Raw genomic sequence first — 17,930 nt, forward strand, 5'->3', positions numbered from 1 at the left:
AAGTGTTTGTGTGAAGACGTTGATTTAAAATTAAGCTTAAAGTTAATTTAAACAACTGTGTTCTGACGCTTTATTTTACTTTCTTTATGCAGGACTTTAGTATGGCAGACCAGTTTCCAGATCCCGCTTCTATGAGTGTAGATGCATTCATGGGCTTCGTCACACGGATGATGCCTGCTCAGATGGCAGAGGCTTCTTAGTACTGGGTAGCCAGAGGCACGGGTACTACGCCTCTGGGCTTCACACCGGAGGGTCCGACGCCTGGGGGGGGGGGGACACCTACGGGTACGATGCCTACTTCTCCCATCACGGCCGCTTTGACACCTAGGGGTGCGGCAGAGGCGGGTACGTCCTCATCTCCGCAGCACAGGTGCACTCGCTGATCTCGGCGATCGTCGGGTGGAGGTGGTGGTTGCTGTGGAGGAGGGTCCACAGATGCTCGACCCCTCCTCGCTCACGACCCCCGTCCTATCTAGGCACACCTCTCGACACACCTCTTGGCACACCTCAGACACCTTGGGGGGCACACGATCCTAGTGCCTCCAAGATCTATACTATATGGGCAGATGGTTCTGTTGACATGGATAGAGTCTGGACTCAGATGAGACAGCGGATTCGCCAGCTCGCGGAGCTGCAGTTTTCGACCAGCATTCTAACACCTTGGCTTGAGCGGGATGAGGACAAAGTCAGTTACATAGTGGAGACCATCCTGAGGGAGTACCAGCCTACTCTGGGTTCAAAGGCTGTTCCGAGGAGGTGGATCAAGGGTGTTGCACGGGACACCGTGAAACATCGACGAGATGCAACTCGGAAGGCTTTCAGGACCGGCTCGCCGAAGCCTTCGGGCATCCCACACGAGATGTGGTTGCAAATCAGGGAGGATGAGCGGACAGCGGCAGACACGCAGTTCAGACAACAGCATCAGGCCGCGCAGATACGACAGATGACCAGGGGGACATCTCATCTTGGCAGCAGAGGCTTCGACACATTTCGCTATGAGTTTGTGAGTTTCTAATCCAATCCTAACTATGGTGTTTTTTAAAACACGATGAATCATGTATTCTTATTACTTTGATTTTTGTATAAACGCAGAATCTTGCGATGTATCGAGCCCCGACACGCCAAGAGGAGACAGATGGATATCGCAGAGGTATCTATGAAGTATTGAATGATCTTGATGCTTCACGAGAGCCTGTAGACTGGGAGGCCTTAGAGTCTCGCTGATCACTTGAGGTGAAACGTTAATATGTGTGAGTTGATTTGATTAAGTAAGTATATGTGAAGTAATATCAATACTAATTTTGTGACTTGTCCTATGTACAGGTTGTGACGCCTAGTCTTTAGTGGACCGGATTTCATATATATGCTTTGTGAGACACAGACACGCTTCTGTGTTTCTTTTTTGTATAGACATATATGGTTATGGTTATTCATGTTCAGACAGTTATTGTTTTCCTTATGGTTATGGTTATTGTCATTGTCATTGTATAGACATGGTTATTTCTCCTATTCTTGTATATACATGGTTATGGTTCAGGTTTTGTTTATGGTTATGTTTAACTTTCTGGTTATGCTTATGGTTATTGTTAATTTTGTTTATGGTTATGGTTATCTACATTATGGTTTTGATCAAAGTGGTTATGGCCGGTTATGGTTTTAATTTGGTTATGGTTTTGCACAAATTAAGTTCGTTATGGTTATGCTTTTAAGTTGGTACGGTTATGGTTTTGCACAAAGTTCATTTCATTTCTTTCATTGGCCTTAAATCTCATGCGAGATCCTACATGGATAGCATGTAGGAAGCGTATACATGATATGGTTTTTTTTTAAAAGTTTATGTAAAAACGAAGGGAACTCTGCCGAAATTTCTGCGGGAGCACAGTTGATTTTGGTGCTGCTCGCTTTCTTCGGCAGAGGACAGACAGTCTGGCTGTGGCTGTGTCCATCTTTTCATTGGGCATAGGCCAAGTTGCCTGTCCTCTGCCCAATTTTTTTTTCCCTGTTATGGTCATCGCTAAGCTCGTTGAAATACACATCGATCAAATTACCTTTCGACGCGTATATCGACGATTTCGTAGGGACGCGTATATCGATGGGCATAGCGACGGAATGCGTCGAAACCTGCGTCGAAGGTCCCCTTTTTTGTTGTAGTGATAGCATCATGTAAAGTTATTTTATTTGAACAATAATGGTATCAATGATAAATTTGTTGTATAGATAATTACCTTGATTACCCACTTGGTATAGTGGTGGGTTACCCCCTTTATGGTTCCTTAGATGAAGGATATATCAACTATCTGCTGACCATGGGTCCTTTAATTATGGAAGGTTGCCTTGTCTGGATAAATAATACCTTGGGATAATTGTCCTGCTTATAGCTTTTTCTCATACCTAATGCTACTGTTTAAGCTTTGTACTCATGATTGGGTTGGTCTGTCTATTGCTCTAGCCTATTCTTTAGTTAGTGCTCTCAAATCTAGGGCTATGATATTACTATGGTTTTGGGTCATTGTTTTGATTGGTCTGCTTGGTGGGACCTCATACTAGTCACCTTTTTTATTAATAATGGGATATTTTCCTTGAAAACTCCTCTAATTTCCACTATGGATTCATTAATCTATTAGTAGGCCATGGTGGAGCTGCCTCTCCATTTTTTTACCTAACTACCTTGCATTATTCTGTAGTAGCATAAACTAAATTCATTTTGAATTGAGCAGTGCTTGATGGTACCTTGTCGGCTATTAACTTTAAAATATATGGGACTTTCCCCTAACAGATAGCTTTTCCCTTGTGTGTGATAAGAAAATTTTACACCAGACATGTGGGTACATAGTGCTTGACGTGGCATTTATTATTGCGCACTTCCTCATGCCATTCTCTGGCACCCGTAACACTGCTTGATGCTCTACTATGCTCGACGACGAGATCTGCAACACTTTTTCTTTACCCTTCTCCTCCCCTCTATGCATTGCTATCTCTTGTATCCTCTGGCAACGCAGCGTGGTAATTAAGTCTCTATACTCTAGTCATCCCTGCATATGGGTGATCTTCCCTACACCGATGCTATGACAATACTCACACAACCTCCTACCATTGTCTACATAACCTTGCATACTATGGTGGAATGTGGATTCTCTTGCTAGATTCTGTGCAGAATTCAAGGTTCCTCCTACTGGTGATGACTATTGCCTTGCTAGTCTTGATCCTGCAATGAAAGTAAGTGGCTATAAGAGATAATTTGCTATTGCAAGTGTGCTCTGCTTGAAACTGGCGGCTTGATGGCTACATTACCTCTTCAGAGTTTTTTTTAAAAACCCAATGGCCATGCAAAGGGTTTTAACTTTTTCTGATGCCTGCCATGGTTGGATCCTTGGGTATGATGTGTTTGTGGATCAATGCTTTATTTAATGATTCTATCTTATACAAAGAAGTTTGGAGCACGTTCCATATTGGAATTTATTGTTGTGCTTGAACACTCCTATTCGTGTTTGAGGGTGATATCTTCTAGTCGTCGTTGACTTGGGCACTCCTATTACAAATCTGTATATACACTCTGGATGGCCTTTTTTAAGCTGCTCTAATAAATCTTCTTAAATAGCCAAAAATGCTAACCCTATGTTGCTCATATAAAAAGATGAGATTTCTTTTAAAAAAAAGACCTGTGGTTGAAGCAAAGACTTCAGGATTGCTTTATATAAATCTTGTAAAGTACTTTATTACTTGAAGTACTACATTTATGATGCTGATTTTGGTTTTTACCTTAATTGAATCATTATCTCTTGTTGGCATATTTGTAAACATTTAGGCTAAAACTCTTGGTTGAAAGCTTGGCCTTGATGATTGGAGAAGCTAGATAATATAGATTGTGTTGCTCAATGCTTAACATGTTGAATGGGTCCTTGAATCCGTCAGATCTCTGTGCTTTTTTAATGCTTACTTCATAACATTTCAACCCTGAGGTTATTTCTTTGATACATATATGATTGTTTGACAGGCTGTGGGACTGGCTTGAGGTGCATGTAAAAATTCTTAGAATAACTACTTATAGTGAATTTTTGTTCAAAACACTTGCTTCAGGGGTAATGACCGTTTGAAGCCCTTGAAGTGATACTTTATGTTTCGACTACTTCACACTATAAAAAATTATGGGGACAACACTTGGATCAGAAGGGGTGATGACCTTCTAATCACAATAAAAACTTTTGAAATATTTGTCTTTAACCTTAAAAAGATATTTGAAAGAATGATAGGTTTATTAAAAAGAACATCTTCTCAAGGTATTTCACATCTCATATAAGAATTAAAATAATAAACAAAAAAATAATGCTCTATTAACACTTGGATCAGAAGGGGTGATGGCCTTCTCGTCTTAAAACCATTTGAAACATTAAGGGGATCTTCTAGCACTTGGATCGAAAGGGATAGTGGCCTTCTGATCACTATAAAAACTTAGTGAAATACAATTATCTACTTGCTTTTTGGAAAGGGTCCAACAATTTTAAAAATGATTGAAAATTTCTATATAACATTTTGTTAAACACTTAGATTAGAAGGGGTGATGGCCTTCTAATTAGAATTTAAACCACTTGGAAAAATATAAGTTTTAGGTTTTAAAACACTTAGTTTTGCTGGTTTATTAATACTTGGCACTATGTGACACTCTAAGCTACTTAAAGGATGGTAGGTTTAAGTTAAACGTTTTTAAGTAGTACATGGATAACAAATGATAGAATCTTTGACATCTGTAATGCGTATTCAAAGCTAACAAATCTGTTGTCTTGTTTATATAAACGTAGGTGAGAATTCTATCGGAATTTTTTGGCTTAGTTGCTCTCTAACATTGAAGAATCGGGATTTCGTTGCTTCGTGGACCTCCACAACTCAGAGTAGTTTTTTTGTATAAGAGCATTGGAATGATGCCTCATTATTATGAAATTGTACAAAAATGAATCTACAACTGAATCCTTTTTGTACAAATCTCTGTCCAGTTATCTAGTATACATACAATGCCCACTTGTCAGTTTTGCCCATCACAATGTATATTGTGACAGTTTGTAAGGCCCCCATAGGAGGAGAAGTCAATAGTGCACATATATTTGGTGGATTCCAGATTGCACACTGATGAGGTCTTTATTTTGTAATCGTAGACAGTACATAGCAAATTCAAGGCCCACCTTTGGGGCCTTGGAGGCAACGCCCTTGAGAAAAAATTTTAGGCAAGGTTAGTCGGATATATTTCTTCTCGCTGAAATTATTTGGTTGGAGGATAGCTGAAAAAGTGATCGAAAAACGGCATGTCGATGGCCGGTAAGTCATTGGCTGATGGCCGGTGGTCGATGGTCCGTGGCCGGTGGTCGGATTTCAATAGCCGATGGCGGCATTCAATGAGCGATGGCCAAGTTTTACTTGGACCTGGTTACACAAGGGCGGCTACACATGGGCGCATGGCCGAGTTCTACTTGGACTTGGCTACACAAGGGCAACCACACACATGGGCATATAGAGGCTCCCTTACATCTATATAAAAAGGCATTTTCTATGCTCCATTAAGGACATACACACATCCTTATTGAAGGATTGCTAGCCCCTTGTATTCCTACTTGCTCTAGTTGTTTAAATTGCCATCTAAGCTCTACCTTGAGAGTGCATGGGTGAATGAAGCCATTACTTTGTAATAGTGTTAATCTAAATTTTTGATTGCCAATAATCTACTTTGCATCGTATCTCTCTCTACTCTCCTTGCTACAAGATCCTATTGTGTTCCACATTTCTTACAGGTTTGTCAAGTGGGATCAATGGTCCCCTTTTCGGTTAGTGTCACAATTGGATGAGCACCGTCCCATGGAGGATTACTCCCAAAAAGAACGCCAAGTGATCAAATATAACATGAATTGTTGCATGATGTGACAAGACTTTGCCCACTGTATATGTGAACATACTGTGAACTCAAAGGGAAATTTTCTCTTTGAGTTCACAAAATGCTTTACAAGTGCAGACATCTAACAAGTAAATCATGATCGCATGATGGTTGAGCATTGGCATCAGTAGTAAGCAATCAGAACTTCGAGACTTGGGGGTGCAATTGGAGGGAGCATTTTGTTGCCTTTCAGATGTAAGATTCTATGGAGATCATGGGCTCTCGACACACAATACGCAGCTAGTGTCGTAGGAGAGGTATATAGCTACATAATGTGTGTTATTGTAGATATGGGGGTTACCCATGACCCCAAAGCTCGTTAAGTTGGAGATAATTAGTTGATCAGCTTAGGCAAGGGCAAATGAGCATTTGCAACAATGCTTTTAATGCCTTGATTTAGTGCAATAACGTATGTTCCACATAATCCAATTGAATTGCAACCTCCTTTTGTATAGAGCAATTATGATTTTGATTGGCAAGAAACATCAAGTTCTTATGTGATGCTACCATGCACTTTTTGTTCACTACACACAAAAACTTGCAAAAGGCTACAATGAGCTTGTTCAAGCAGTGCAATGGCACATTTGGAAGGTGTACCATAAACTATCTCATGTGAAGTTACTTTCATGTTCAAAGCAATGGAAGTTTAGAAGCAACATAAAAAAAAAGAGGCTTTCTTGGGGAGTAGCGCTTGTAATCAATGGTATGAATATTCATAAGAATGACTCCTTTTGTAACAATTTCTTTGACTCCACTCTGTTTTTCTACATAGTGAAAAATGCACTTATCCTAGCTATGACAACCCACAAAAGATGAAGAGCCAACAATAATTTAAATCGTAAATGAATAGCCTCATGGAATCTAATTGTGCTACAACCGTCCTATATGCAAGGTAGTTAGGATCCATACCAAATGTCATGAACTTTCGTAAACACACACCATCATGCATTTATAAAATTTTTGCAACCAAACATCCTGGAGTAAACTCGAGAAATTCTTGAATAGATGTCTATGGAGGTAGAGAAAGTGAGTGACTGTGTGTGTGTGTGTGTTTTGTTGCATTAAACTTAGTACATATACACAAAAGAACATAACGTTCAAATGACAACCGGCTTTCGACAAAGCCCACGTTGTGTCAATTAGTTTCAACGCTCACTCATCCCCAACACTATATCCCATGGGATCATGAATGAAACTTGAGCGATGGCATTGGCAACAAAGAAATGTGGTGCAATTCTTGCAAAACTTATGCTGCGTCTGATGGGTCCGAGTTTACTTTTTACATCCGACTTTACTTTTTTGTGTGGCGGTTTATTGTATGAGCAAGTTAAGTGCCTAGGGAAGCAACAAGACCCACACTGGTATGTGGTCTCTAGGGGAGCAACAAAACCATGTGATAGGGTCATGAGTAGCTTGCTAAGGAGGTGTGGTCAATGACCATGACTTTGTGCCCATTTGAGGGTTAATTATTTAAGCCCTTAGAGGGCCGGCTTGAAAGCCTTGTCACTCACAAATGAGCCAGTCTCAGAGATTGTGACGACCCGGGGGTTGGGCCGTCATGCGGGAGTGCGTGGTGGGCGCGTTTGCCTTCAAAGGGCCCGGCTCGGGTCAAGGTGTGTTTGTCTTCCAAAAGGCCCAGCTCGGACGGGACCGGCTCGGGTCAAGGTGCGGGGTTTGCCTTCAAGAGGGCCTGGCTCGGACGGGACCGGCTCGGGTCGCGTTGCGTTCCGTGGGTCGGCGGCCGTTGTGTGTTTCGCGGGTCTTGCGTTCCGGGTCCCTAGCCCCACGTAGCCTCAAGCTCCCCCGCACTCAAGGAGGGTCATAGCGTGCCCTGGGGAACCTTGCGTGGAGTCCCCACGGTGCACGAGTGCGTGGAGTGAGGCTAGCGTGTCTAGGTGGGGGGTCCCCTCCCGTGGCTGTTTTCGGGAGGCTCATACCTCTTATATACACCCCCGGTTGAAGAAAGTTCGACGTCCTCGTCGAACGAAGGGAAAAGAGAGCATATAGTGCGAAGTGAGTGAAAACTGTACCCGAAACTGTACCCAAAAATGGGCCAAAGGTCTAAGGGGTGCATATAGTGCGAAGTGAGTGAAAACTGTACCCGAAAATGCAAGTAGATAGCATGCTTTGTTTTTGGAATTTTTGGAATGAAGTGTGTGTATTTTTGTGTTTTTGGCAGAAGGCTGAAAAGATATGCTTTGAATACCCAAGTAGAATTCCCCATACTTGAGCATTCCCCAAAAGGTAACCCGGGGTGCGCGGAGCCACCTGCTCCGTTGGCCCGCGCGGAGACTTCTTTGAAAGCCGAATGTGAAGGAAAGTCCGTCGCAATGAAGCCCTTGAGAAGTTGCAAGGAAACTTACTGTCATTTTGACGCGCGTTGTAAACTTAGGCTGACACCAGCTTTGGTTTCCAATCGCTGAATCTTGAATCGGGTAAGGTTACTTGGTTAGATTCAGTCTTTAGGTTGAAGTAGCTTTGGTCGTCATGACACCATGAAGGCTTTGGCTGGATCTTCAATCGTCAAACTGATCCCATTGGTCCCCGTGTGGACGTCATTTGGAGGGCTAGCTCGGTGCCCCTTTGGTCTCTTGTAGACTTGAATGGGTCTTCAGTTCAGCATAGGCCACAAAAGTGGCCGGGCGCGACGAACTAAGTTGAGTTAGTCCATCGCGTTTTTGTCTTTCTGATTTTGATATAAAGAGCCCTGTCTGGCTCGCCTCTTTCCTTTGTGTTTAGAGTAGTGGCGGGTCGTAGGTTTGCCCGTAGCCTCCCCCCTCCTGGGTTTGGCGAAGTGAGTGGTGGGTCGTAGGTTTGTCCGTAGCCTCCCCCCTCCTGGGTTTGGCGAAGTGAGTGGTAGCAGTAGCGGGACGTAGTTTTGCCCGTGGCCTCCCCCCTCCTGGGTTTGGCGAAGTGAGTGGTAGCAATAGCGGGACGTAGTTTTGCCCGTGGCCTCCCCCCTCTTGGATTCGGCAAGTAGTGGTTGTAGCAGCAGCGTTGGCGGCCCCGGAGGTTGGGTACGCGCCGTTTTGAGTCCTGGAGCCTCCCCCTTCCTTGGGTTCGGCGTGGTTGATTTCCTGAAGCTGGGTGACGGCCCGGGGGTTGGGCGCGTCACGAGAAAGTGGTGTGACGGCCCGGGGGTTGGGCGCGTCACGGGAGAGTGGTGTGACGGCCCGGGGGTTGGGCGCGTCACGGGAGAGTGGCTCTGATACCAAGTGTGACGACCCGGGGGTTGGGCCGTCATGCGGGAGTGCGTGGTGGGCGCATTTGCCTTCAAAGGGCCAGGCTCGGACGGGACCGGCTTGGGTCAAGTGGGAGTTTGTCTTCCAAAAGGCCCGGCTCGGACGGGACCGGCTCGGGTCAAGGTGCGGGGTTTGCCTTCAAGAGGGCCCGACTCGGACGGGACCGGCTCGGGTCGCGTTGCGTTCCGTGGGTCGGCGACCGTTGTGTGTTTCGCGGGTCTTGCGTTCCGGGTCCCTAGCCCCACGTAGCCTCAAGCTCCCCCGCACTCAAGGAGGGTCATAGCGTGCCCTGGGGAACCTTGCGTGGAGTCCCCACGATGCACGAGTGCGTGGAGTGAGGCTAGCGTGTCTAGGTGGGGGTTCCCCTCCCGTGGCAGTTTTCGGGAGGCTCATACCCCTTATAGAGATAGTGTCGTGGCTCACCCATAGACCCCAAAGCTTCTTCAACATGTATATAGGCTATATAGCCCCATGCTTGGCAACATGAACGTAAAGTCCCATGCCTGGCAATACCAGGTACGAGTCCGCTAGCCCATTTTCTGTTGCTCTTCTACTAGTCTTTTAAAACACGCTTTTGCGACTGTGTACATGCAGGAGCTTATGGGGACGCAGACTGGGGGCCCTTTCCCTTCTCACAGTTACAGGAGCTCTTGCTGCAAGCAGTGCAGACGACATGATGGTTTATCAGCAATGTAGCAGGTAGAAGCTTGCATTTTTGTGGATTTATTTTTTTGGTTGTAGACAATTCATCTTTATGGCTAGTTTCAAGAAGCTCGTATGCGTCTGAAGTGATCGGATTCGCCTCGCAATTGTGTACATGGTAGGGTGACTTAGGGTTTTACTTGCACTGACTGACCTGGGTTGACGTGGAGAATTAGGCATTTGCTGTCATATATATTTATTATGGTACATTTCTAGCATACATTCCTATATACCCCCTTTGAATTTGATACTAGGTTGCAAGGTGTGGCAAGACAGTGATTTGGTACTGGTTCTGTCCATGCGTACTAAGAATACTTTTCAGTACCTGAAGAAACAATGTCCAAAGGAAGTATTTGACGTAGTAATGTTAAAAGTCCATCATAATTTACCATTTAGCATCTTAGCAGACTCCAATGGCATAACCTTCCAAGTTTTGCCAAGGGTTTGTGAAATTCTCTACATTACTAAGGAACTACAAGAAGCTATTATATTATCGAGGCGGTTGACTTCATTGTAATATTGATGTGGTTGACTAAAACAAAGATGATTTCTTGGGGAGAAAATAAAGAATTTTTCTCCTCCATATAAAGGAAAGCAAAGGAGTTGGCGTGCATAATTTGGAAGAAGATTCATCATTATTTTCTTCCCATAGGGAGGAAAATTGAAGAATTCCTCTCCTTCATGCAAAAGAAAGCAAAATAGTTGGCATGCACAATTCAAAGGAACGAGTCGTCATTGGAGGTCCACGAGAAAAGGTTTATGCGGTCATACTTTTACATAGGAATCTCAACCACTCCAACTCACACTACGTGCATCAAACTTCTTTCAAAGTAGGTCTCTCATGAGTAGAGAAGTGCCACTCTACAGAACTTTAAGTGCCTCAAACCTCTCTCTCTCTCTCTCTCTCTCTCTCTCTCTCCATCAAACTCATCACTTGCTTGAGCGCTAGCGCCCAGGCTCATAGTTTGATGGAGAGAGTGCTACTCATTCCAATTATTGCTTCTCTTTTGAGATAATAAACTTCTTTCCAGAATGTTTTAAGAAGGAGATTTTGATTTTGTTGTTTCAAGTTATGTTTTGGTACGTAACGTGTGCTCCATGTTTATATAACTCATGAGGACAAGAGGATACTAGTTTCCACTCAAAAGGCAATGCTCTTGCCTCTTCAAGCTAACATGAGGGCCATCCAATTGAAAATTAACGAGACAGCGTTGGGATTCCGATCTAAGTAAATGGCATCCATAAGCAGCATATTGGCTTGAGTCTCCTTGGACTTGGATGAGGTCCTCCTCCTCTGTAGCATGTAGTATTTCTTGGTCCTCGAAAGCATAGGTCTCACATTGTGATATGCAAAGATTGAAAAATATGTGCATTTGATACATTGTCAGGGCACCCACAAATGATATGAGGAAGAACTTTACAATCTTATTATTCTCTCTCTCTCTCTCTCTCTCTCTCTCTCTCTCTCTCTCTGTGTGTCACAAAGTGATGACGTGGCGGACAGCAGAAACCCTAATTTCTGCCAGAAACCCTAAAATTCCTGCAAACCCTAATTTTTGCCAAAAACCCTAAATTCCGGAAATCGCGGAGGCGGATTATTAAAAAAAAAAAAAAATTTTTTTTTTTTTTTTTTGGAAAATGATGAGCGACGCGAATTTTGCTTTTGCTTTTTTTTATAAAAAAAAAGAGAAAAGACTCTCTAAGAGAGAGAGAGAACTGATGCTTTTGATTTTAAAAGCTTTTGGGGCTCTGCTTTTGGGCATCCCTTGTAACCTTTAAATTAGTGGTGAGGGCCTCACTTCTCAGAGCATCTGGACGCAGAGTCTGAGAGTGAAACCCTAACCGCTCTCTTGTACTTTGATGATTGATTAATACAAAAAGAAATACCGAAAGGGGCGCCAGTCTTTGGGGCCAATATCTCTAGGCACGGAACTCCGCCGGGCCAGTGCAAATCTATTGTGATCTGTGAATTGTTTTGAAGTGGTTATTTGGTGCTGTCGCGGTTGATTCTCGACTTGGAGTGTCCAAGTTTGTTACAGTGGTATCAGAGCACGGCCGATTTCTCTTCTACGGGAAATCCGATCCCCGAATTTTTTTTTTTTCCGCGGCACCTATGGCTTCAGGCAATGATCAGTCGACTCCCTCTGCATCTGGAGATGCGGGCTGGGATCACAACGAAGATTCAGACAGAGAGTATGGCCTGCCTCGGCCTACTCAGGCGGAGCAAACAGAGATGGAGCGTCGTCAATTGATTGGCGATGCAACAAAGATGATGCTCAATTTTGCCAAGGACCCGAAGATGGTAAAATATATGAACCAGACCTCTTTGAAAGAGGTACAGATGGAGTGGCAGAGAACCACAACACCACTCCCGAAACCCGCTCTCAAGAAACCTTCTACCTCCAAGAAATATACGGAGAAGGAACTGGAGAACGTGGTTGATGCACGGATTGCTCAGCTTTTCGACGTGCAAAAGAAAGGCAAAAAGCACGGCAAAAAGCACGGCAAAAAGCAGAACAAAGGTACTGACTTCCCGGGATATTTGGGTCGTCAGTCGACATTCGACAAAGCAAAGAAACGGAAGAAGCGTGTTCGATTTGAAGGAGTACCCAGTTCTTCTTCTTCTTCTTCTGACAGTTCTTCTAGCTCCTCGGATTAGAGCGAAGAAGACAGAAAAAAAGCAAAAAGCGAAGCAAGACACAAAGCTTCGGAACGGGCAAGAAAAAGGCAAAGAAGGCTACATCTCGCCCGGAGACTGACAGTTCTACTGAGGACTCGTCTACAGGCAGCTCAGATTCCGATGACGGAAAGTTTTATGCGAACAAGAAGAATTTTTACAAAGCCAACCAGTATGACTTTCTCGAAGATAACAGCAAGAAAGTCCGAGAGTTTAAGGAAGGTGGCCACTCGATCAAGTTTGATACTTTTCAGGATACTCAGATGCTTCGAAGGCTTTGTCTTTTATACACCAGTTTGACATCGCTTTCGCGGGAGGACGCTATTCAGAGCACTCCAAGATTCGGAGAGCTGCCTCTTACTTTAAGGGGAATGCTCGTACTTGGTGGTCCACGCTTCTATTAAGCAAGACTGTGCCAGTTACATGGCTGAAATTCAAGAGGCTTTTTATTTCTTCTTGGTTGACTCAAGAGTTTGAGCGAGATATACGAGCTGCTTGGAACCATCTCCGGATGACCAAGAGCGATACAGTGAATTCTTATTGTGAAAGATTCTGGAGCTCTTCATTCAAGAAGATCTCGTTCAGAGAACAGAATTGAGCGGTTTACATTGGGTCTACCTACAGAGATCCGAGACCACTGCTTAGAACAGAAGTCAGCTTCTATTCAGGAGTTGATGAGTCATGCGAAGCGGGGCTTTGCAATTCACTCTGGCAGTCTGACCTACCCCACAGATGAGGTCATGACACAACGAACCGGACAGACTTCTGGGAATGAAAGTAGAAAACGAAAGAGCAACCCAGAGAAAAAGGATGCACGACCCAGACTTACTCATCAGGAGAAAGCTCGCTTCATCAGAGAGGGGAAGTGCTTTGGATGCGGGAAACATGGACATATTTCCGCAAAGTGCCCTGATAAGGCACAGAAAGAACAGAATGATAAAGACGACGACAGGTATGAGAGTTCGAGAGCAGCTGAGGAATGTGGCAGAAAAGGCAGATAGAAAAGCAGAACTGGTACCACATGGCGTGGGACTTGCACCGAATCAAATGAATGAAAGTACAAACTTTGCCGTTTTTTTTTGGGGCAAAGTGAAGGATCAGGAAGCTCTTTTGAAGGAGCCAAGGCCAACTTCTTTTCACTTGGAATTGGCGGCTCGATTTGGAACTACGCCCGACAGACTGACGCCACAGGCGGAGGTAGTTCGACTGGCACCCGGATGGGATGTTGCCATTACACCGAGCATTGGCAAACTTCGTTTGCAATGACAGGGGTGTTCAGGGCACGTGAGTGACGTTCTACTCGGGATCCCTTGGTACCACAAGAACTACGCCGTGGTTGACTACCGGGCCGAGAAAGCGACTTTGATAAATGAAGGGCTTAGAGATTGTACTTGATGAACTTCAGTTTTCTTACTCATTCTTTTGGGAGAACTGAACCATGGATAAAAGTTGAATATGTTTTGACCTGAAGAAAAGAACGCCAAGATTTTTTTCTCCACGCTCATGCCGATTGCTTTTGAGAGGGCCTGAAGATCATACCATTGATCTGATATCTGGAAGCACACCACCGAATCGGCCACCTTATTGTGTGAGCCGAGTACAGAATGAAAAGATTATGAACTCAGTGAAAGACCTCTTGGAAAAGGGTCTTGTCCAGCTTAGTACTTCACCGTATTGCTCTCCAGTGTTGTTGATTTTGAAGAAAGACAGATCTTGGAGAATGTGCATCGATTATAGCACTCTCAACGAAATCACCATCAAGAACAGATTTCCGATTCCTAGGATCGATGATATACTCGACAGGTTACAGGGATCCTCGTGCTTTAGCAGGATTGACTTGAAGAGTGGATATCATCAGATCAGGATAGCGCCAGGAGATGTCTACAAGACAGCTTTTCGGACGACTTTTGGGTTATTTGAGTTTTTGGTGATGCCTTTTGGCTTAACCAATGCTCCTGCGACATTTAACCGGATGATGGACAGGATTTTTCGAGAGTACAGGCTATTTGTTGGCACTTTCTTTGACGACATCATTGTTTTCTCGAAGAATGAGGCAGAACACAGAGATCATCTGCTTCAAGTCTTTTAGGCATTATGAGATCACACGCTAGTGATTAATGCAAAGAAAAGTGAATTTTTTCCTACCATGGATACACTTTTTGGGACACATTGTGTCAGCAACACAACAGGAGTGCAAATGGACCCGGCCAAGATAGAGACTATCCGTGATTGGCCCGATTTGAGGAATGTCCATGAAGTTAGAAGCTTCTTGGGACTATGTTCATACTACAGGCGGTTCATACGAAAGTTTGCAGAGGTTGCTTCCCCTTTGCATATCTTGACACAGAAAGGAGTACCTTTTTCGTGGGGACCCACAGAGGTGACTGCCTTTCAGACATTGAAAGAGAAATTGACTACGGGACCTATTTTGACTTTGCCGGACTTGCAGAAGTCATTCGAAGTATATTGTGATGCTTGTGGTCGTAGTCTGGGTGCGGTCTTGATGCAAGAAGGCCATGTCATAGCTTACGAGAGCCGTTTGTTCTCTAGGCCGGAGATGACAGCACAGATTTATGAGAAAGAGCTTTTGGCGGTTATCCATGCTCTTACTCAGTGGCGGCATTACCTACTCGGAGCGGATTTTATTGTCTTTACAGACCATCAGAGTTTGCGCTACTTCTTGTCACAGAAGCAGCTTTCGGAAAAGCAGATGCGGTGGGCGAACATCTTGTCACAGTTTCACTTCCAGATTGTCCATGTGCAGGGACAGAAGAATGTGGTGGCAGATGCTTTGTCTCGGAAACCGTTGGTTCTGGCTATTTCCGCGATACATCATAGGAGCTTCAAGGATATGGTCGATCAGTGTGCCACAGATACAGATTTTGCAGATATTTTCACACGGATACGGGATGGGGAGACAGTAGCTGGATACTCCCTTCGAGAAGGCTACTTGATGAAAAAGACTATGTTGTGCGTTACACAGCCGTTGAGGGAAAAGGTTATGACTGATTGCCACTGTCCACTTTTTACGGGTCACCGCAGCATTGCTACCACCATGAAAGGGGTAGAGAGAGATTTCTTTTGGCGGAGACTGAAGAAGGATGTGGAAGAGTTTGTGCGCAGTTGCTTGGTATGCTAGAAGGTCAAGTTTGACAGGCATAAGGCACAGGGATTGTTACAGCCTTTACCCATAACCACCCACCCGCCCCTGGGAAAATATTGAAATGGATTTCATTTTTTTTAATCTCCCGAGAATACAGAATGATCACGATGATTTTCCGATTACATGGCACGCCTGAGACGATTGTCTCCGACAGAGACCCCAGATTTATGAGTTTGTTTTGGAAGGCAATTTGGGAGAACATTGGGACGCGGTTGTAGTTCTCGTCATCGTTCCACTTGCAGACTGACGGGCAATTTGAGATTGCCAATTCAGTGATTTTAGATTTATTGAAGTCTTGTATCTCGCATCAGAAGACTCAATGGGAAAAGAACTTACCTTTGGTGGAATTTGCCTACAATAACACGATACACTCTTCGACGGGGAAGACGCCATGAGAGATTGTTGAAACTGCTGCGAAGGTTCCATCCTTCCTGAGCACGAAAGATTAGAAATTTGAAGCGGATGAATATTCGCGAGATTTGGATACGGCTTTTGCCAAGGTTCACGAGACTTTACAGAAGTCTCAAGAACGACAGAAAAAGGCAGCGGATCGCCATCGTCGCGACTGGAAACTGAAGGAGGATGATTGGGTGCTCTTACTTTTGAGAAGGCACGCCTAAGAAAAAAAAAAGGGAAAGGAGAGGCTTTTTCCAAAGCTTAGTATGTGATACTACGGACCTTTCCAGATTACTGACAAGATAAATGATGTCTCCTTCCGATTGGACCTGCCAGATACTTGGAGGATTCATAATGCATTGCATGTGAGTCTCTTGAACCCTGTTAAGGGTGATGTGCCTGATGATGGGGAGCCTGATGAGCAACCCGAAGTGGAAGAAAACGAGGAGATCCTTGTTCCTGAACAGATTTTGGCACATAATGATACGAAGAAAGGTAAAGTCCGAAGGCGGTTCTTGGTTAAGTTCAAGAACTTTCCTGCATTTGATGCGAAGTGGATGGAGGAGGAGGACCTAGCAGATACTCCTCGGATTGTGAAACTTTACCTCGATGTTTTGGTTTAGCATAGTCTACTCCAAACGGAACCCAGAAACTCAGCTTGGCCGAAGATTTGGTGCAGTGGGATGCACAAGAGGGGAGTCGCTCCACTCCTTTGTCAACAGATGCCTCGATTTTGATACTAAAGTCACTGATGTCTCTTTGAGCTTCAGGGATACTGAGAGCTGACAGTATTCTGCTGGATGACTTTATGAAATGGAATTCCTGATTATGATACTGATTTGTTCTTAACTTCTTGTGAGTGCAGGAACTGATAGCCGAAATGACTGCAGCATTTTGGTCTGATTGATCTCGAATAGACATGGTTGCAATAGGGGTTAGTCAATCGGACATCGATGAGGTCCCGATTGGACCTAGATGTGATTGCTAGCTACATTGCCGATAAATCATGGTCTAAGATCCGAATGAATGTTGAATGTCATGTGATGTCCTGTGATGTCTGGTGATGTCCTGTGATGTCGTGTGATGTGACTGTCGATTTTGTACATGTGCTAGATGTGTGTTCCTAGTACGTAGGTACTAACAGTCAGTGTCTGCTAAGACGGTTTATGGCTTTTGTCGGATTTGCAGGCGTAATCGCGGTCGATTACAATGCTTTCAAGAGGGGGGTATGTCACAAAGTGATGACGTGGCGGACAGCAGAAACCCTAATTTCTGCCAAAAACCCTAAAATTCCTGCAAACCCTAATTTTTGCCAAAAACCCTAAATTCCGGAAATCGCGGAGGCGGATTATTAAAAAATTTTTTTTTTTTTTTTGGAAAATGATGAGCGACGCGAATTTTGCTTTTGCTTTTTTTTATAAAAAAAAAGAGAAAAGACTCTCTAAGAGAGAGAGAGAACTGATGCTTTTGATTTTAAAAGCTTTTGGGGCTCTGCTTTTGGGCATCCCTTGTAACCTTTAAATTAGTGGTGAGGGCCTCACTTCTCAGAGCATCTGGACGCAGAGTCTGAGAGTGAAACCCTAACCGCTCTCTTGTACTTTGATGATTGATTAATACAAAAAGAAATACCGAAAGGGGCGCCAGTCTTTGGGGCCAATATCTCTAGGCACGGAACTCCGCCGGGCCAGTGCAAATCTATTGTGATCTGTGAATTGTTTTGAAGTGGTTATTTGGTGCTGTCGCGGTTGATTCTCGACTTGGAGTGTCCAAGTTTGTTACACTCTCTCTCTCTCTCTCTCTCTCTCTCTCTCTCTCTCTCTTTGTGGGAGTACT

General features: G+C 44.2%; 1 protein-coding gene across 1 annotated transcript in view; it reads left to right on the plus strand.

The window, feature by feature from the left end:
- The first annotated feature begins 9,525 nt into the window (after nucleotides 1–9,525).
- The window catches only part of LOC147435007 (cytochrome oxidase complex assembly protein), a 104,653-nt gene continuing 96,248 nt past the window's right edge, over nucleotides 9,526–17,930 (plus strand). Inside the window, exons 1-2 of the mRNA XM_086491366.1 lie at nucleotides 9,526–9,675; nucleotides 9,754–9,858. Of these exons, the coding sequence (XP_086347492.1) occupies nucleotides 9,659–9,675; nucleotides 9,754–9,858 (122 nt within the window). The 5' untranslated portion in view covers nucleotides 9,526–9,658. The remainder of the gene's footprint in view (nucleotides 9,676–9,753; nucleotides 9,859–17,930) is intronic.

This window comes from Adiantum capillus-veneris, chromosome 19 (genome assembly GCF_014529385.1).
Source record: "Adiantum capillus-veneris isolate H3 chromosome 19, ASM1452938v2, whole genome shotgun sequence".
NCBI lineage: Eukaryota > Viridiplantae > Streptophyta > Polypodiopsida > Polypodiales > Pteridaceae > Adiantum > Adiantum capillus-veneris.